Source organism: Phalacrocorax aristotelis, chromosome 5, assembly GCF_949628215.1.
Source record: "Phalacrocorax aristotelis chromosome 5, bGulAri2.1, whole genome shotgun sequence".
NCBI classification, from domain to species: domain Eukaryota; kingdom Metazoa; phylum Chordata; class Aves; order Suliformes; family Phalacrocoracidae; genus Phalacrocorax; species Phalacrocorax aristotelis.
The window spans coordinates 55,708,372-55,729,404 of record NC_134280.1 but is presented as its reverse complement, the minus strand read 5'-3'; the positions used below and the strand labels follow the sequence as shown (position 1 = coordinate 55,729,404).

The 21,033-nt window shown below is 38.4% G+C and overlaps 1 protein-coding gene across 2 annotated transcripts in view; it reads left to right on the top strand.

Annotated features, from left to right (window-relative positions):
* The window catches only part of NUCB2 (nucleobindin 2), a 31,789-nt gene extending 17,435 nt beyond the window's left edge, over positions 1 to 14,354 (top strand). Inside the window, exons 5-13 of one of the 2 annotated variants that reach the window (XM_075094678.1) lie at positions 1,037 to 1,140; positions 2,822 to 3,007; positions 3,665 to 3,755; positions 5,301 to 5,359; positions 6,547 to 6,639; positions 7,678 to 7,767; positions 8,353 to 8,523; positions 8,865 to 8,934; positions 10,368 to 14,354. In XM_075094678.1, the coding sequence (XP_074950779.1) occupies positions 1,037 to 1,140; positions 2,822 to 3,007; positions 3,665 to 3,755; positions 5,301 to 5,359; positions 6,547 to 6,639; positions 7,678 to 7,767; positions 8,353 to 8,523; positions 8,865 to 8,934; positions 10,368 to 10,480 (977 nt within the window). In that variant the 3' untranslated portion in view covers positions 10,481 to 14,354. Of the gene's footprint in view, positions 1 to 1,036; positions 1,141 to 2,821; positions 3,008 to 3,664; positions 3,756 to 5,300; positions 5,360 to 6,546; positions 6,640 to 7,677; positions 7,768 to 8,352; positions 8,524 to 8,852; positions 8,935 to 10,367 lie in introns of both variants that reach the window. The other variant, XM_075094677.1, reaches the window with a different exon arrangement.
* Positions 14,355 to 21,033: the final 6,679 nt, after the last annotated feature.

The following is a 21,033-nucleotide window of genomic DNA, read 5'->3' as shown; positions in this document are numbered from 1 at the left end:
TTAAAAAAGCCTATTATTCACTTTTAAAAAAATATTTCAAAAACAGACTAAAGCACATATATTTCAACAGGAATTATGAACTCACAAGGAAGGAATGATGGTTGAAATCTGCCCCAGCCATTGTTTGCTGTTTTGTGATAATACAAACACAGCATTGAGTGTAAGACATAGTTTACCGAAGAATAACATGTTCAAAGTTTATTTTCCATTTTTTTTTAAACAAATATTCTTTGCTAAGCCATCTAGTAAAAGCTTCTCAAAATTGCTACACATAACATATCAAATTGTATGCTTTTTAAGATAGCATTATTGTGTAGCATTAGCAGTCAGAAACCATGGTAACAGCTAGAAAAGCCTATTGTAGAAATGTGTTTTGTTGTTAGTGCATTGTGTATCGATATGGTTGGGTATAGTTTGTGTTATAAGGAAGAGAGAAATGTTTGCAGCTTTTAGACACAGGAGCTGACTCTCCACTGTCTTGCACTTCTCATTTTGAATAAATGAAATTTGAATATTTGCTTATCTGATTTGATATAATTTTACACATACATCTTTGTGTACATACATCTTTGGCCAGGTATAAGTGATTTGCAAAATGTACAGGCAATAGAAGAGTCAGACTTCTCCCAGCTCAGGGAAAACATGCAAGTGGTTAGCTCTGATACTGTGCTTAACTCCAACTATGTCATTTATATAAAAGGGAATCAAATGTTTTTCGTTGTGACACTCAAATTGATTGTACATTTCCTTGCTGAAATACAAGCCTTAATTTGTACATATCAAATTATTGCGTGCAATGCAATACTGCCACGTCAGAAGGAATATAGTGCAAACTGCTATCAAGTTGGCCAATCTTCTTCAGGAAAAGCAACTTTAGAAGTATTGCTGTAGTTTCCTCCAACAGTGAAAAACTTACCCTGTCCGCAGGGAGCCTCAGGTACAAGGCACAAGCTCCCATTTGAAAGTTTTTAACTTCCTGATCTTGCTTGATTTCAAACTTATTTTAATGTTTTACATTTGTACCTTGTTCTTTCAGACACTGGCATAGACCATCAAGCTCTCCTAAAACAGTTTGAGCACCTGAACCATCAGAATCCTGACAAGTTCGAACCTAAAGACTTAGATATGTTGATCAAAGCAGTGAGTGCTAGATATAAACTACTATGGGGTTTTTTTATATTAATTATTATGCTTTTTCTCTGGTAAAGGGAAATCCTTTTACATGTACACCACTTTTTAATAAATGTCAGGCATTTTAATTTTCAGAGAAAAGTCAGTTGTCTCCATTGCACACTTGAAAACTGTTGTCAGTGTGCATTATGCTGAAGAGCCCATAAATTTTTGGGGTGGCATCTTAACAGGACTTGCATTCATGTGCTGGTACAAACAACTTGAGGAATAAAATACGCCTTTCTAGGAGCATTTAAATTAAATACACTTGTGATAGGGGTACATTTTTCCCAAGTGTATTTCCTGATTTCTAATTCTAAATGCTTTGTGTCTCACAGAATGACATAAAAAATCATCCCTAAACTAGCCATTTGAATTTTGGGTTCTATTCTATCACGTCAAGCTGCAAAACCACAGCAGAGTAGAATTTAAGCGATCAGTATTAGAAATTGCGTATGCTGGGCATGGCATTCAACGTCTATTTAGGAGATACGGTATCGATCACAGGTGTGGGTTTTCTTTTTCAGTGCGTGTTTATTAAGGGGATGCAGTTAAGCTAAGCATGGCATGGCTTTTTTCACCTGCTCGAAAAAATATGCTTCCTGAGGGCAAAAAAGACTTTAATTTCAGATATGCTCTAGAGATTACTGCAAGTCTGAGATGAGAATTTGACAGTTTTTATATTTTCAAAATAAAGGGAAGGATAAGGTATATTTTAAGCTTCCTGTAATTTTTGTGGACCCTTGGTAAATTTTATCTCAGTTTTCTGTAAAATTATTTTTTATATAGATGCTATAAAGTTTCTTGCCATTTCTGAGCATCACTTCTGGGAAAATTCTGGTTGGCTAGGAGAAGCATATCCTCAGCGGGGCAGTTCTTTCTCTTATTATATTATTTTTCTTGTCTTCTCATCTCCCAGCTGAGTTATTGGCAGAATGTAATGGGCATTTTAGGGGGTCTATGCTTCAGAATTGTTCTTGAGAAGGTACAGTGAATCTGAAAATTGAAATTTAAATAATGGAGAGACTATATCAGGTATGAGCACGTTACTTTGAAAAGCACTATTGAAATATCCTTTATTACATTGAGCTGTCTGAGAATGATATATCTCTAAACTCTCTACAAGTACTTGTCAGAAATTCTCTCCTCACACCCTTTCTCTCCATATAATTGGGTTTTTTTGATGTAATACATATTAAGCTACTGCAAACTAACTCCCATTATTAATGAAGGCACTTTTTTCGTTAAATATAAGCTATAAATGTTCTTATTATGAAATAAACAAGGAGTTAATGGCACTATTTGAAACTGTGCTTAATTAGTATGTGACATACTTAACCTGAGGTAATTTACTATTAATTGATGAGAAAGAACACCTTGATGTGTTCTTATGGTACTGTATAGTTGCAAAAATTGTCCAGCAGTTGAACCTTTGCAAATTAATTTCTGTGAAAATAATGAAGTGAGGAGGGATGTTTTTGCACCACTGTCACGTGAAAGGAAACCCCCAACTATCTACCTTATGTTTAAAAGGAGAATGGCAATATGGCCAGCCTTGCCATTGCCACTGAAGAATACAGTGTTTTTGATGTCATATGTGTTAACAGAATTGTGTGGCACAACATATGTCTACATATATATGTATTTTTAGGCTACAAGTGACCTGGAAAACTATGATAAGACCCGCCATGAAGAGTTTAAGAAATATGAGATGATGAAAGAACATGAGAGGAGAGAGTATTTAAAAACACTGGATGAAGAAAAGAGACAGCGAGAAGAATCCAAATTTGAGGAGATGAAGAAAAAACATGGAGATCACCCTAAAGTTCACCATCCTGTAAGGCCACAGTCTGTTCTTACATGATTGGGTGGAAGCTTTCCTTTCCAGAGAGAAAAAGCTAATGAAGAGAAGGGTAGATATCATCTTTGTTCTCAGCATTTGCCTTTTCTCATTGACATGGGAGCAGAGTGTGGGAACAGTGTTGAAAGCGTTACAAAACCCATTATATATACCCCCATTTTTTCTTTATAAGTATGCTATTTGCTGGCAGAATTATTATTTACAAAGAAGCTAAAACTCATGAGGAAGAAGCCAGAATGGTATTCAAAGCTGTAGGGCTGCCTTCACGGTATGCCTGACCCTCAAGGAACTGCATCACAGCACCTTTTGCTCTAGAAAAGGCAAACTAACTCCCTTCAGCTAGTGTTTCTAGATGAGTCTGTGTGGCCATGACTGATTATTACAAATGTTCCTTTCCACAGAATATGCATTTCCTTGACGCTCCCTCTTTCCCTGGGCCTTTCTGTCTAATGAAAGTGCTAATACTGACGAAGTACCCAAGCAAAAGGGAATTAAAGAAAATCCCATTGATTCCAGTTGCCCTATGACTAATCAGAAAATAAAGCCTTTCAGAGAAACTATCATGCATAGGTAATGCAGAAAAATTACACTTAATCATTTTTTGAATAGTTTTTTTTTGTAACCAATCTATAGGGAAGCAAAGATCAACTGAAAGAGGTGTGGGAAGAAGCAGATGGACTAGATCCTAATGAATTTGACCCCAAAACATTTTTCAAATTACACGGTAAGAGGTTTAGTTTGATTTACTGAACAAGTGAATTAACTTTCTGTTGCCTTCTGCTGAGGGCAAGTTTTTTTATGCTAGGATGAAGTCTTATACCTCAAGCAATTTGGATGAATCTGAAGACTATAGAGGAGAAAATAGTTATAATTTTTAATCTTACTGCAAAGTTTTAAATGGGGTTTAAAAGTTGAAAACAGTTTTGTTCAACTGCTCATAAAATCATACAGCCAATAACCAGTAGTGATTCCTCAGGAAAGTATGGGTACTTAGAGGGCTGCCCATAACTATGACTTCGCTTACATGTCACATACTAGGAATAAATCCTCAGAGGTGTGTGTGGCGAAACGTGCTTTCTGCTTGTCTCTGCAGATAAGAGCCAGACTCCCCTCTGTCTGGAGTGGTCACAGAAGTGCCAAGTCTCTTCAGAAGTTGCAAGATTTCCTTAATAAAAAAAAAACCCCAATCCTGCCTCCATATTTCTGAGCCATGTGCAGCTAGAAACAAAAAAATAGTACCAGAGATGAGGATGCATCTCAGTGGGCATTTTGCTTTAAGTGTGATTATATAAATGTGTAACCTTATATCCTGACATTGTTAAACGCTTCATAATAAAATACCCTTAAGCAGATCCTGCCTGGCACTGGGCTGTGAAGCACTGAACAGTACACAGAATTTGACTAATCCCAAATATGATAATTTAACTGAAGAAAAGGTTTCTAGCTTGTGTCTGAACTTTTATCTTGGTTTATAAAATATATAAATATGTATTATGGTTATTAAACCTTATTTCTTCTTTATAGAAAGAAAGAGATCTGGAAAGATAATTTTCTGAAAATTTTGGTAGCTTTTTTTGTGCAAATCTTACCAAAACAAGAATAACTGAAACAACCTTTTGCCTTAGAGCTTAGTATATAAAAAACTTTGAAGCAGTCAACCAAAAAGATTGCATAACAACACACATTTGAAGTAGACATTCTTTTTCAGATTCAGAGGTGGTGTAACAATATTCAGAGTAGAACACAGGATGAGATGGATGGCTGGTTAACAAAAGCAAAGAGGAGAATACTTGATATGAAAAGTCATTCAGTCATCTCAAGTGCTGCATATTTATATAGATTTTCACATAATATTTTAGGTTTTTTGGAGAGTCATACTGTTGGTTAACAAAGTTTTTCTACAGATTTTTGTTGTTCCTGAATCTATTTACAAATTCAGTGGTTAAATTGGGACAACTTGTTCTCAGCAGTATTTTTTGGCAATTGCGCTCTATGCAATCCTGTTGTGACCTATTTCAGTTTGCTCATCTAAGAAGTAGGGAGGTTGCTCCAGGCTGGTCCAATCAACCAACCAAAAATGGCAATACAATTCAGCCAATGCCTGATTAAAAACCTAAATATAAAAAACTAGCTATGTAATCAGCATCTTGTTAAATGAGGTTTTTAATCCATGTGAGATGGGTATGTGGATACTTAACTCATGGAGAACTATTACATGTATTACTTTCTGTCCATACTCAATATGTATTTTCAACACTGCTTTTTGTAGATGTCAATAATGATGGTTTCCTGGATGAGCAAGAATTAGAAGCCCTATTTACTAAAGAGGTAAAAAAAAATTTCAAAACCTTAACTTGTTTCGGTAAATGGATACAGGGATGTCTGTATTTTTTCCAAGTATATCTGGGGGCTTTGGACTGCAAAGACAGCATGTTGTGGAAGCAGCTACCGAAGTTTCATGTATTTTGTATCTGCCTAGTTTGGAGCATGTGTACATCTGATAGAGCAGACAGGCTCTTAGTTTCTTTAAGCCTTGGTTCATTGTCTGTGAAAACGCAAATGTTAGTACTCTTTGCCTTCCAGAGGGGTGATGGTAGCACCATACTGAAATTCTACAGTGATGGGAATTGCAGAATCAATGAGTAAACGGAAGGCCTTGGTCTTCATTTTTCCAGTAGGTTCCGTTTTGGTACAGCAGAAAAAAAACCCTAAACTTCCCATTCAAAGATCCAGTACTATGGCTGTCAATATCTAATCTTACAATTTTTTCTAGGTTGCATGACTCAGGCAGGAAGTGTGCTATACAGTGTATTTAGAAGCTTATAAATCCAAACAACTGTAAATTTTTGAAGAAATTAAATTTGCAAATACAGATTTCTAACAATACTTTGCCATAATCCCCTCTAATACAATGAAGATTCATGCTAGTCTTTTTTGACAGCTATATCCCACCATTTTGCAGTTTTATAGTTTAAAAACAAATAGTCTGGGGCCTTAAAATTACCTATGGCTAAGCAAGTGAAGCTAAATGACTAAGAAAGCCAAGTAGAAGCAAATAAGCATAAACTCACCAGAAAGACATTGTGCAAGAAGAGAAGTGGACCATTATATTAAGCACACAATTTGTCTTGTGATATCCTGAATACCTACAGGGTCAGCTGCATGCTCTAGTAAAGAAGGTACCCTCTCGTTCCAGAAGCCACATGGAAACTCTGCCTGCTTTGAATCAAATGTAGGGTCAGACTGTGCATGCCAAGGTCATTTTTACTGTAATGTCCGCAGCACTGAATTGCAACAGACCACATGAACTAACTGAAAACTTCATTCTTAGCAGTGAAAGGCTCACTTGTTACTTAAATACTATGCTAAGAGAATTACACACCCACTCTCTCACTCTATTGGAAAAATGGTGAACTCATGTTCTTAGCAACATCTCACACTGTTCCAAAATGTGCTCTGTCATTTAAATGAGCAGCCCTTCCTCCAGACTAACATTTGCTAATTTTGAATTTCAGCTAGAAAAAGTTTACGATCCCAAAAATGAAGAGGATGACATGGTTGAAATGGAAGAAGAAAGACTAAGAATGAGAGAACATGTAATGAATGAGGTGAGCACTGATGTTCAGTAGAGCTGATGATTTCCTTCTATATTCAAGAAATATAGTCCTCCTAACATGAAGGGTTGGCCAACTAGAGCAGAAAGCGACAACCTGTCACACTGAATGCTGGTTCTGCTGGGATTCACATAAAGTTGCAATTCTAAAGCCCTGTCCCCATATTCTGATGTAAATGCCTGCTATTTTTTATTTAAGAAGTTCCAGACAAGGGATTGTGCTGTAGCCTCCATCTTTTGCAGATACTGAGATTCAATACAAATTCCATCTGACTTTTCTGTCAAACAGGGAAGACTAAATGTGCTTTGGAACTTGGCAAATGTGTAAGATTTGGGTGTGAGAAGAGGTGGTACAGCTATGTCTTCTTTCGTGTAGCTCACCTTTTTCCCTTCAGAAGAGGGCTCAGAGCTCATGGTATCACCCATGACAGTAAATACTTTTCCTAGTTCTGATAGGCTTTCAGCTCAGGAGACAGAGGAAAGGGAAGAGGATGTTTTGAACCACTGTGTTTTTCACTTATATCTTTTCTGTATTGGACTCTATTCCTTAAGCCTGAGGAACAGAGCAAGCCTGGGCTTCTATTAGTCATAAAGGGAAGCATTTCCTCCCTTCATCTTAAAGGATTCTGACACAAATTCAGTTGTTGGTTTTTTTTAATGTTTTGAAACCTCCCTATCCAACAGTGGAGGTTACTCTGACTCACAGTTACAAAATTATTACCAGAAAGCTACAAAACATTTTTCTCAAAAAAATCATGCATGCCACTGTTGGCATTGGGGCTGTGACCACAAATAACGTTTCCAATAAAGCCAATGGATTTTGAAGGAAGGTGTGAGGATTTACTTTTTATTTCCATTTTTGCTAAGCTATATGAGCTTGTGAGTAAAGCTTTCAGAAGATGTTGCAGGCGTTCCCCTGAAAATGGGACAGTTTAAAAATGGTTCTATTTTAAGATGTTTGCATAATGACATGAAACGTCAGCTCTGCCAAAACCCGTCCTGTAGGTTGAGTATAATTTTTTGCTTCAAACAGGTTGATGTCAACAAGGACCGGCTAGTGACTCTGGAAGAGTTCCTGCGAGCTACAGAGAAAAAAGAGTTTTTGGAGCCAGATAGCTGGGAGGTAATAAGTACATGTTCCAAGTGCAACATACTGTACTATTACCATCACTCTAACCAGGAAACCAAATGGCATGTGTCTGACCTTTGCTTTTTTTCAGTCCTGCTTTGGTATGCGTGTGGTTAAGCGCCTTAGCTAAACGTACAAAATGTAGCAGACTAATGTAATGCAGATGTAGTCTTTTGGTCCAAGCACACATGGAAAAGGCCTTGCGCCACCCTGTGGTTTCTAGCAGAGCTTGTCCCACATGCTTTTCAAACAAAATGGACATTTTGTTTATGAATCACTTCAAAGGAAAGATAAGAGAGCTCAGCAGGAGGCGAGAGGAATTTTTTATCCTGCCTCTAAATCTATAGTAGAATTTTGCTGAGAAAATAGCTGAGCTATTTCTCACAGTGAGTGTACTAACCCTTTACAGTGTCATGCCTGAATATTTTGATGAAAACTGTGGGGGTTGTTTGGTGAACTTTACAATTCAGCTAATAATAATAATTTCAGTGGGAAGATAAAAAAAAAAGTATGCATTTCTGCCTGAGTATTCACATTGGTCCTGCCTAAGTATTCACGTTTGTATGTATTTTCTTCCAGACACTAGATCAACAGCAGCTCTTCACTGAGGATGAGCTGAAGGAATTTGAAAGTCATATTTCTCAGCAGGAAGACGAACTTAGAAAGAAGGCAGAAGATCTTCAGAAACAGAAGGAAGAGCTACAGAGGCAGCATGACCAGCTTCAGGCTCAGAAACAAGAGCTTCAGCAGGTACACTTTTGAGAACAGATTTTTTTTTTCTTCCTTTTCTGTATCCTTATATAGGTAACGGCTCATGACGATACTCCACAGTGGAGCATTCTTTACCTTGAGTTTTCATGAGACCCAGGTGAACTCTAAACTAATGATACCACAGCAAAACATAATCTAGTAGACAGGATTATAGCAAACAATGCTAGCATCTCGACTCAGAGTATAGCCATTAACAAAGATTTTACATAATGACTGCAAAATTTCTTTTAAGTGTATTCATTTATATCACATCAGAGAAAGGTGACAAATTTCAGTTTTTTCAACTGTCATATTTTATTTTTCACGAGGTCGTAAAACAGATGGAACAAAAGAAACTACAGCAAGGAAATCCTCCTGCAGGACCAGCTGGAGAACTGAAATTCCAACCCCGTATGTATCTTTCTGTGTAGATACACAAACTTTAAACTAAGATCTCCAATGTAAAGGTCATCCTCTGGGGCCAGTTTACAAGCAGTTGGGCAAAACATGACAAGTTAGTTTTAGACGCTATGAACGACCAATTGCTACAACACTTTCAGAAGAAAATAGGTTTGCTCATTGGTGACAACAAAATGGTCAGGTATATATTAGCACTTCTTATCCATAACACATTGTCCATATTTCTTTTGTTCTTTAAAGGGGCTCTGCCCTCCCATATATCCTAACTTAGCTTTTTCTCCCTTTCTAGAGAGGGTGAAACTTATAGCTTTATTTACTTCCATGGTCATGTGCTAACACTATCAGTGGAGCTGAAGAGCTTCTTGACATTTATCTCAAACCTAAGGCCTCAGACTATATCCAGGCTGCCTTTTGAATACTGGAAGCTCTTAACTGCTCCTGCAGGGCCAGCAGTGGGATTTCAGATCTTAGATGCTGTATTCAGTGATTACAGCTCACTTTGAGTGCCCTGAAATTCTATCCCTAAGCCACTCAGTTCTGTGAAAAGAAATTACGAAATTTCAATACCAATTTAATTTTGTCTTTTATGTGCTTCAAAACTGCCTGTGGGTAATTTCATTATATGATCCTTAGTTCTGAGAGCCTCACTTCCCCTCACCTTCAGTAAAAACAACGTGTAATAGCAGATGCCATGGGAGTTGGAGTAACTATCCATCTTTTGATACTGACAATATTGTAGCAGATACTGTTCTTAACGCTTATTTTATGTAAAAACCTTTCTGCAAAGTCATTTAATCAGGTGTCATAAGAATTCATTATATTAGCCAGAACTAGTCACTACTTATTCACTGAGTTAAGGAGATCCAAGTAGACAATACTTCTAACATGTAGGCTGCTGGAGCTACAAAGGATAACTAGGAAAAAAAAAAAAATCACAAAAATGTAGCTGCAAGTTCTGAAATCTTCAACAAACCATGAAAATTAGTATTATTCAAAGGTAGGATGTTGTAAGTATTGTCAACACAGTGAGGAATAAAGTAAGAAGCAAGTTGTTAATTCCACTACCACCACCCCCCCGCGCCAGGTTTCCCATATTGGGATTAAAGGTTTCATAAACACAAAATATTTCAGGAAAAACAATCTCCAAAGAACCAATGTGTTATATAAGGAAAGACATTTCACAAAAAACAGAAACAACTAGTGACGTAAGAGGAGATTCTGAATATTATAATAATGCAGTCTATTGGGCAATTTCAATCTGATTTCATTGTTAGTCATATTCAAAATTCTTGATCCACTTACAAAACAGAAAATAAAATATTTAGTTTGATTGTCCCTCTGCTAGAAACTTTCCTTTAGAGACTTTTCACATTTGGGGCCAATTTAATTGAGAAGTTACAGATTATTTTATTCTTGCTTTACAGCCGGGGAGCACAAAGTTGGAGATACACCAAAACATCCTGTGGGAGGTGATCAGCCTTTACCGCCAGGACATGGCCAAGAACCAGCTGCTAGAACTGATCAAGTTCACACTTAACCACTTGTGCCTCACCTTTATAGCATCTTTATTATTTGGGGGGGTGGGGGGAAGGGGGCAGGAAATCAGAGTGAAACATGAACTCTCCACTTTTTTCCAGAGGTTATAAAATCATTGGGAATGTTAGAGATGAAACATCAATCAGATTTGAATAATAAATCAAACTCATTTTCTCTCCAGTGCATCAGTGAGCAACACAACAAGGAGATAATTTAGAGGCTATAATGGAGGAGGGAATTAAGGAAACTTAGTACTAAAGGTTTTTATGGCCAGGGGACTGAGCTGCTGAGCTCTTCTCATACAAAACCGGGAGGAGATGTCTGCCATTCTGTGTTCAGGCACAAATCGGAATCTTCTCAGAGGGGAAGCAGGGTACTTGCCTGAATGTCAAGTTAGGTCTGGTTTTATGTAGAAACTCTTCCCAGAAATGCTGAGAAGCAAAATATGGGGAAACAGACCATAGATAAAAGGCCTACCATTTCTAGCACTACCAAACCCTTCCTTCTTTGAGACCAAATAAAAATCAGACTTCTAGTCCTGTTAACAGAAAATTTGCACTTTCTAAAATCTAAACACAGCAAAGAATTATGTGGAACAGTGAATATTTTTCATGTTTACAGAAGCCTAAGAATTTCACTGTAAGCCTTCAAAAGGAATACTGTACTTCTGGTGTATTGATCTGAACCGTCCTCCTTATTGATCTGAATTCTGTGTAGCAGTTGAATACTCAACTGGCTCTTGGGACAGTACTTTTGTCCCTCTTTCTTTCATCACATGCCAGCAGATCTCAAAATTTTGCATGTTATTAAGTAAGCTTTTTATATTGATGGAAATATTGTGCAAAACAGAACAAGACTCATTGTCTCTTTCTGTACAGATTATCCTACCTCCTATGATAATACCAGATTTTTCAAAGTGCACCATGTACTTCAGAAAGCTTTTCTCAGACATGAATCTTTGACTTGTTAAGAGTCTCACTATTAACTCTTACTGTCTTTCGGCAGTTGGTGTAAGTTTATGAAGCGTCCTAAAACAGGGGTGCTACTTGATTGTACTATTTCGGTATTGAACCTGGATAGTTCCCTCGTATTGTAAGCCAAGATTTTACAAGAATATGTTGATTTTCCTGTGGGTTTTACTATAATGTTGAAGAGTTGTGTTACTGCCCTTGCTTGCCATTCATTTCGGACTTAAAGTACCCTAAAGTGTAAATCCTGTTTGGGTTTTTTTTGTTTGCTTGGGATTTTGTGGGTTTCTTTAAAAACATGGATTGTTCTGATTGTATAATACTGGCTTTGAACTGATACACACACCTTGGCAAGCATCCTTTGCATTTCCTTCCTGTTCTGTGGCTAACTGCTGACACTGTCATTAAAGGAGATCATTTGGATTTTGAGCAAAGAAACAGAGGCAAGCCTCTGTTATAGAAAGATGTTTCAGAATAAGACTTTAATTTTGTAGGCAAACTCGAAAAAGACAGGAGGCAATTTCTAACCTTTTGTGTTGATGTTTGGGAAGTTTCTCACTCTGCAGAACTTTGACTGATAAAAGCTGGGCATATTCCTTCCATGTTTAAGGCTTCTTTCATCTGGCCTGGGCACATTCTTGTTCTCCACACAATATGGTAAAACTCACTGCCGGAATAGATAGGTTTCTTCATCTGTTTCATCTTGTTAGTTGTCAGGTCACATTTCCTTCATTTATGCCACTCAAACAATTGGATGACTTTTACCTTTATGTTCTCTACACAAGTGGTTCACATTTTAATTTAGTTTCCAAAAACCACTGTCTCCACTGTTTGTCATTTCCATGCAATTCTAACATCAGTTTGATTATGTCTTTGTCAGGAGACTAAAATACCTTTAAACAACTTCATCTGTTTGCTAAGAGGCCCAGACATAGTTACAGCTACATCCAGACTAACAGAGCTTCTCAGTGCACAGCTCTGGCTTTGGGGCTATAGCCTGATAATAGGTAACAGGGTGAAGAGGGAAACAAAGGGGGAATTATTCAAATGTGGAAAAGGTGAGGGGAAATTACTTTTTTTATGTTCTCCCCATCCCACGTGAAAGTTTACAGAGGACAAATGACTGAAACCTTTGGAGTGACAGCATTTCTACCATACAAATCATTCCATCAGGCTTCATCTGCCTCCTAACAAGTATCATTATATGTAATGACATGCTTTGTAATGTCAAAGCTCGGGCTTTGGTTTCAGTGTAACCTCTTACCTTTTCGCTGTAAGACCCTGACTCCCCCTGCTGTTGGAAGTGGGCATTATATCCCCCTTACCCCAATTACTTTGAAACATACAGTTTTGTGTTGTAACCTGGGTGCTGAACTCAGCTTCTGCCCACTGCAGTGTAGTGAGTGTCAGTGGTGACTGAGGAAGCTGCTGTGAGAAGCCAGTTTTCATTTGTCATTTCATTGTGAGTTAGCATTAGCAGAAGTTTCTCATTTTGCATTTCAACTAGCCACTGAGCTGTGTTCAGCATAAAATGGTGCGCATCTTTCCTTCGGTTGCTATCTGATACCTAAATGTTATGCTTGTCAGTGTTAATTTTATTAGTAGGCTTGCAATTTTGCAAAATACTACAGACTTTCTGTTCATTTCTTAGAAGTGGAAACAGGCAGTTTTTTAAACCTTAAAATTAGTGATCAGGTTTATCTCTAACAATAATCAAGGTTTAGTCAAACTGATAATATTTTGCCCTAAGTTACATGGAAATCAGTGCATCAGTCCTCAATAACGCTTAAGTTATTGAACTCCTACTGGATACATTTTAAGTTTGTTGCCTAAGTGTTTTTGACTTGAGAGCCCAAATTACAACTTCATGTTCATCCACCCAATTCAAAACATCTCATATGCACGGGTACCTGCATCACACGTCCACAAAGATAGCAAGGACCGAGTGGATGGTCTTTCCAAAGCTGGTCTGTCAGGTCTGGTCTATTGCCAGACACTGTTCACCCAATACTGTCCATCTCATCCTTCTCTGTAGAGGAAGGGTATTGTTCCTCAGGGCCAGGCTAAAAAGAGGTCTCCATCTGAGTCTAATAAAGTCACCAAACTAATTTTGTGGATCAATTCTTAAGTGTGGTTTAACTAAGAGTTATCTCACTGTGAGGAACATCTGCGCTAGAGGTTAGGCAATGGGCTGAAGTCATGCTTACACATTAAATGTTCAGCAGATTTGTTGCTTTTTTAATGTGTTTGTTGTTTTCGATGCTGATGTCTTCTAATTGGGTTATTTCTTCTGTAAAAGAGACTAAAAGTATTAGCCACTAAAAGCATGTTTCTGCCATGGTACTGATTTCTCAGGATTTTAAAAGTTTTTTTTAAAAATTATTAAACTAAGCTTACAGCTAAGTGCGGAAGAAGAAAGCTATAACAACAGCTTAAAAAGGGACTGGAATATCATGGGCACCAGTGCTTTCGCCTGTACTCTGCTTTTCATTTAGGAGGTAATTACAAGAAGACTGAATGTAACTTCATACAGACTCCAGGTCCAAGACAGAGTTGCAGAGATTTGGTTTTGTACTTGGCTGGGATTTTGGTAGGAGGATGAAGGGGTAAGATTTGGTCAATGTTGTACAAATTCATATCCTCCAGTGCAATATATGTAGGGAAAAAAAAGCCCCACTCTGTACTTTATATAGATTAGTTTTTAACTGGATTAAACAAACTGAGCGCAGTGGCAAATGTCTAGTGTTTTATTTTAAGCAGGTGGGAAGGAGGTGGGTTTAAATCTTGTGTATATGCACAACTTTGTATTTCTGCTTAGAGGCCCTTCCTGTCTGCCCTCCACTTTTTGCTTTCTGGAATGATGTGAAAAGGAATTTATTAAAAGTATCTTTGTAGTTTTCCCTGGCACCAGTTGCCTGACTGCAATAGCGATTCACTAATGAGGTACTTGAATGCTCAATTTTCTATATTCATAAAAATACAAACCCAACTCAAATGCTACTACAAGAGCATTAAAAACTCTTGAGACCACCACACACTTCCCTGACTTGTTCAAATTCAAAACAGAAATCCCAGAGAAGGTGAAGCACCCACAGGTTTAGTAACAGCTTTTGGTGATAGGTCTCTCTTTGCCTTCAAGGCCAAATGTATGTATGTATGATGTATGGTGGCATTTTGCAAAGAAGTGAAGCTTTAAGCTATAGATTGTCCTTTTGTAATTTATGCAAAAGTAGGTAGCAGATGCCATGAGCTGTCACTGAGATTGGCCCCAGAAGTACTTCCTTGTTTACATCCTCAAATATCTGTTACTGAAATAAAGAGGTAGTTGTACCAAGGTACTGAAATGAGAGTCTCATCTGAAAACACAGCAACACTCACTGTAGTTTAGTTACGTTTCCAAAAGTGATTTTTTTCCCATAATGGGAAATAGGTCTCAAGCTAGTTCCCTATTACTTATGCATCCACAGATAGCAAATATCAAAACAATCTACGGTTACCCTGATGTTTACTAATGCCTTAAAAGCTATACTTGCCAGAATCACTTTGTATCCAACAGTAACACTGTTTATAATTATACTATCCAATACTATGCTAAATAACAGCCTGCAATGAGGGAAAGTAATTTTTTTCAGACACACCCAAGTTTCTAAACCCAGTATATTTTCCAGTGACAAATGCAGGGGTAAGCAGCGCTGCAGAGGTGCCCTCTCAGTCTTTGCACCTTTTCCAGAAATTCAGGAAGCTGAATGACTGCACAGCAACTGCTCTTCAGTCTCTGTTGCAAACAATTTGTATTTACCCAAACACGCATTTCCGTAACACACAATATCTCACAGCTGGTGTCTTCTAAGAAATTGCCCATAGAGTCATTTCTGTGTTACAGGAGGCAATGGTGCATACAATACAGAGTTTCGCCTCTAATATCTCACTTCACACCCTCTCCCACTAGCCTTACCATTGTTGATAGTACTACATTGAGAAGAGGGCTTCAGTCTTTGTGCTCCCTCTCACCAGTGATGGTGGAGAAAGTAGGATGGAGGTAGAGGCAGCCCTCCACCTCCGCTGTGCATCGTACCAAGCTACCCTGCTGCAGGAATGCAGGGCGCACTGGGGAGGAGAATCCAATGCAAGCTTGTTTGTATGGAAATTTCCACAGTCACAGAAAGACACTAGATACTTCAGCAGCAGTGAGTGAAGTGCCTGAGCCCACGTCTGTTCTGCAGGCTGTGCAGACCTTGCCAGTGCATTTGGTACCATGGAGAAGTGACACACCATCTATCATAACACAACGAATTTTCACGTGATCAGCACAAAGTTGCATACAATTTCTTCACTAGAGGGAGTCTAAGGCAAGGATTACTGATCACTTTTAAAAGCTGAGTAAGAAGCAGAGTGGTGGCATAACGAGAGAGGATGTTGAATGATCATGTAAAAGCCAAACAAGAGCTGCCATGTTTCAAAGGGGCTCTTTTATTTTTCCCCTCTTCTTTTACAAGAATGTATTTCTTACATTATGTCATTTCCTTTTGGAAGAGACCCTGAGAGTGCAAATGAGCACTAAACTAATGATGCTTTTCCTGAATATGGACACCTCTGCACTGAGTACAGTACATCACCACTGGATATCAACAATATGAGAATCACTGGGTATTTGAAACCCCAACACACTGACCAGGAAAAGGTACTGTTTACATTTATAGCTGGAAACCACAACCCTCCTAGAGTAGGATCCTACATGTTAGAGAAACAAAAAAGACAGTGCTGCACTATTTTTGCCAAAAATACACCTGGAGGAAACAGGATTATCCAGATGTCAACTAACTGTCACTCCTGATGCTACTCAAGGAACAGCTTCCCTGGAGGTAGTTGGTAAGTTGCTTTCTATTAGTGATCTTTTCCCAAGAATTCTAAAGGTAAAAATTACATATAATCACAGCCAGCTTAGGGATGCCAGTTCATTCAGTCTCTGAAGCTCCCAGGGAAGCACGATTACCAATGAACAGCCAAGCAAACTGATAAAAACTATGATGTGAAATGTGAGAACTTGGATAAAGGAATAGGGTGTTGTCATCAAGGCATGCCTGAGGTTTTTTGATCAGTTTCCCTGTATCTCTAGTCTAGCTGCCCATCTTCAATGTTTTGCTGCTTACTACACATAAAGCCACAGCTCATTTTCAACTACAACAGTTTTATAATTCTTAGTCTAAATACCCTCTTTCTGTGCATTTCATTTTTTAGCAAGGAAAGAGGAAAATTAAGTGCTGTAAATGTTCATTTATTTGTGCTCACTGGGTATTATAAAATTACCAAGAACTTAACAAATCACATATGCTATTCATAGTCTAAATAAGTATCTGTATTTTAATTTTCTACTGCATTTGCAATATTCAGGCAAGAACAACCAGCCAGCCATCTGCCCTGATGGGTAGTTTTAGTTCAATCTACAGATAATGGCAGTATCATCAGAATAGTCTTTATTAATTTATCTATTAATTATTTATAGCTCCCAAGTTGCATTTTAGTTGGCTCAGTCTTTGGATTAACAGCTGCCTGTCTTTTGGTTGGACTGATTGCTTTCCTGCACATTAAGCACTATAAACCACATAAGTGGTTTCAAGGGTCTAAATGCCTATTTTTTATTGTACTACAATTTCTACATTGAAAACTCTTTTTGCAGCTGGTTTTGTTCTAAGGCTAACAGGAGGGATGAGTGACTACAGCCAGCACTGGAATACTCCTTAACGCCATTGTGATTTTCAGTCGCTGCTCCCAAAAGCAACATTCACATGCTTTTGTTCCCACTTGCTTAAAAGCAATGTTTTCATTTGGTACTTTGGTGGCTGCAGGCAGGCTGGAGGTTGCTAAGCCATCTGTGCTGTTACATGGCACTGCAGACCTGCACCCGCTGGATTCATGTTGGATCCTGCAGCCGTCTGCCCACCTGCACGGCCCCAGCCTCACTGAGGGCTAGAAATCACCAGTCGGCATCATATCCATATGACCTCTGCCAGCTTATACATGCTTTGTTGTAGCTCATCTTTCAGTCTAGACCTGTTCTAAATGTTCCAGGTGTCCCTCAGGCTCCTCAGGACAAAGCCAGGATGGCACCAGTGTTGCACCAAGTATGCACAGAGCATTTGTTTTGTTTATTAAAAAACAAAAAAAAAATAAAAAAATTGCAACATAGTCGTTATGAAGTAGGGAAAAAATAGTGCTGGGATTAGATGCAACACATTCACATACTGCCGTAAAGGACTAATTGAAAAGATGCAGTTTGACTCAGAAAGTGGCTAATACATGACATCCTGCTCACATCTGATGTGCATGTGCGATCAGTAGAACTTCAAAGTGGTAACTCGCAACTGCCTGACGATATGGTTTCTTCACTATTAAAAAGAAACAGCAACAAACTTATGGATCTATGTAACCCTTTTGCAAACAGATTCATGCAGAAGTGGCTTTGGAGGTTGGCTGACTGTACAGTCACCTATCTGGCAACAGTGGTGGACTAAACATTATTTAACCAATTGCAGCTCTTCAATCAAGAGAATTTAATTGCATGTTTTAAGCAATAAAGCAACATAACATTTGTATGCACTATCATAGAACCAGGATAATTTGTGTTTATGAGTTGAAAAAATAAAAGCTAACCGAAGTTTATTTTAGGCAGCCATTTGCACTGCGTAAAAGCAGCTCGCTTCTCACATAGCTGTTCCCCTTGGTGCACGGCTCTGCAACACTGCCCAGAAGCTGGCTGCAGTCTGTCCAGCTCCGGGGGCAAGCTCCTAGGGCAGCTCCCACCACTGGCTTCCCAGCACTCCGGCTGATAGAGAGGGAGGACATCATCTGTCCACAGCTGGCAAGGAAGAGGCAAAGCTGCCCTGCGCAAGGCAGAGGGCAGTCTCCTGCCACATCTTGGTGATGCAGACCCTTCTGCACATCTTGGGCAGCAGAGAAGACCTTTCTGGCACAGCATCACCTGCCTGGACAGAGGCGAGGGAGAAGCAAGCTGTGTGCCTTTTAAATTGTGCTGGCATAGCTGTTTTTGGGACCGCGAGGAGAACTAGCAAGGGGAAACTGGGAACTTGATAAGCCAGGGAAAAATATAATAAAATATAATTATACATTACATGTGTTACAGAAGACCTGTAGCAAGTACATTTTCATATCCAGAGGACTAGAGGTTCATTGTGTTTAAGCTGTCAAAACCCCATTATTTCTCATACTTATTGCATTCCTCACTGAGACTGGATCCCTCGTTTCCTGTATAAATAACCAAATATATAAGTAACAAGGCTATAAAGAGCTAAATAATCAGGTTATTTGACCACCTCTTTTTCACACCTTTATCTGCTTAGCTAGCATTATCAAATACTATAACATGTCTATGTGCCTGTGTGTGTATAGATTAAGTGACTTCTGCCCTGAAGAGATTCAACTCTAGTGGTTACTGGAGAAGGATATAATCAAGGATAACATCAGACAAGAGCTACCAGGCAACTCAGGTGACTGCTTCTACCTACAATCTGAACTTCAGATAATGCCTACAGCTTTCATGTTCGGCAACAACAACAAAAAAATAGCTCTCAAAGTAAAGCACAAAGCCTGGAGAAACCCATCACAAAAGAGGTATTTCTATGGCTTGTAGGTACGTATAATACATCTATGGGTCCTTTCACTTTAAGGGCAGTACAGAGCGCTATTGGATAGAACTTAAGGGGAAAAATTTTGTTCCAGGTGTACAGAGTCATTTGGGATAGGAAGGTGTAACTTATGAGTTACTGTGCAAGCATGATTCAGCCCTAGGAGACCCTGGCCGTAGCTTGCTATTGAATTAGTCCCAGTGCTCCAGTAGATACATTCACCCGGCATGTTATTTTTGCCACTGAGACTGTCAAGTTGCAACAAATTGGTTTAAACAAAGGTTGAATTTAAGCCTGGATTTTTGCTTTCTTTGAATTGTTTTATTTCAAATGAGTGATGAATGTTATATTCCCCCCTATGAAATTTGCTAAAAGTGGCTGGTAAAAAAAGCCATTCCACCACCAGTTGGCTTTCCAGAAGAATAACCATCTGACAGGAGAAATTTTATTTTCCTTCTCAACCACAATATGTAATTTCATATTTAACCTGCTGTAAAATTATAGTGGCAAGGAAGCAATATATATTTTAGATTTCACACTTGAGCAGTATTAGCATCAAACCCTTATCTGGGTTTTACTTCTCAACTTGTTTGGACATCAAACCATAGATCTTCCCGTGATTTTGTAGCAAAGTAACAGAGCACTGTACTTGGTGGAAGTGGTGGTAAATGGGCTGAAAACAGCCTGCTCAAGACAAGTGCTTAATTGCTATCAGGTTGATAGCAATTGGTCTTATTCCTGCTGCCAGAAAAAAACCCATGCCCTTTAACAAAGAGCAAAATTTCTCTCCTTTAATATATACAGTATGACACACTAGGTATGTACATACGTAAGTGCAGTGTCCTACTGAGTTCAGGTACTGAGGACTTAAAAGAGCAGCAGGCGTGTACTTTTTTTTCCTGTTGCAATTCTTTCTTCTGTGATGTATCATTCTTGGCTTCGTGCCCCAGGAGTATTTTACTGCAGCAGCTTTTTAACAGAAGTTGTTCTCTCTTGCTTTAGCAAAGTCTCCTCTTGTCTCCAAGAAAGAGAGTTCCTACCCAAACCACAGTCCATAAAACTGTCTGTCTTAAATTTCCATATCCAGTTTTGTACCTGACAACATCAGGGGTTGTATGTATGTATCGGAGCCACAGAGGCCAGAGTTACCTGAAGCCAATCAAGTCATAAAATATTTGAGAAAAAGGATTATATTTTTCTATGAGTAAACTACAGTTCTCTCCAAAGTCATTTAACAATATTAAAATATTAAGATGTGAGGTTTTTCATCCAGCAACTCACCACTGTGAGAACAAGCCTGTCAACTAGAGCTTGCAGGTAAACTATTGTTTTATTGTTTCTTATGTCTTAGAAGTAAGTTAGTTTAAATTTGGCTACTAGTTTGCAAATACTCAAGCTTCTTTTAGCGTGGGTGGATAACGGAGTAAGATGCCCCAACAAAGTTACCAGAGGTATTGGAGTCTTACCTAAAGGAGACGCCATCTTTAAGGAAGTCTTTCGATATATCAGAATAATGTGGAAATTATGGAATTTTCCATCCCACAGTTATGCACTGAATGATCTACAGCCACACTGTAAACTTTAAGAAATGAACTAACAGAACTTTCCCCCTATAACTCACTAAGGATCAAATCAAACCTAGTTTGATTGAACTAGTGCTGATCAGTACTTTTTTTTTCTTTGAACTGTTTCAGAAAAATGAATGAAATATGAGTGCCAGCACACCATTTTAGTCAGGCATTCTCTGAACTGCATCCAGATTTTTTTAACTCAGTAAGAAGACGTGTTGAATTTAGCACACTTTGGAGTAGTTTCTCTGAGAGTCAATGTTAAGAGCAGTGATAAGTGAATATTCAGCAATGAGAACATATTACTACAATTTTTGTGGACAGGTATAAATTTGGCAATATTTTTAAATACAAGATCATGGATCTTTCTATAGA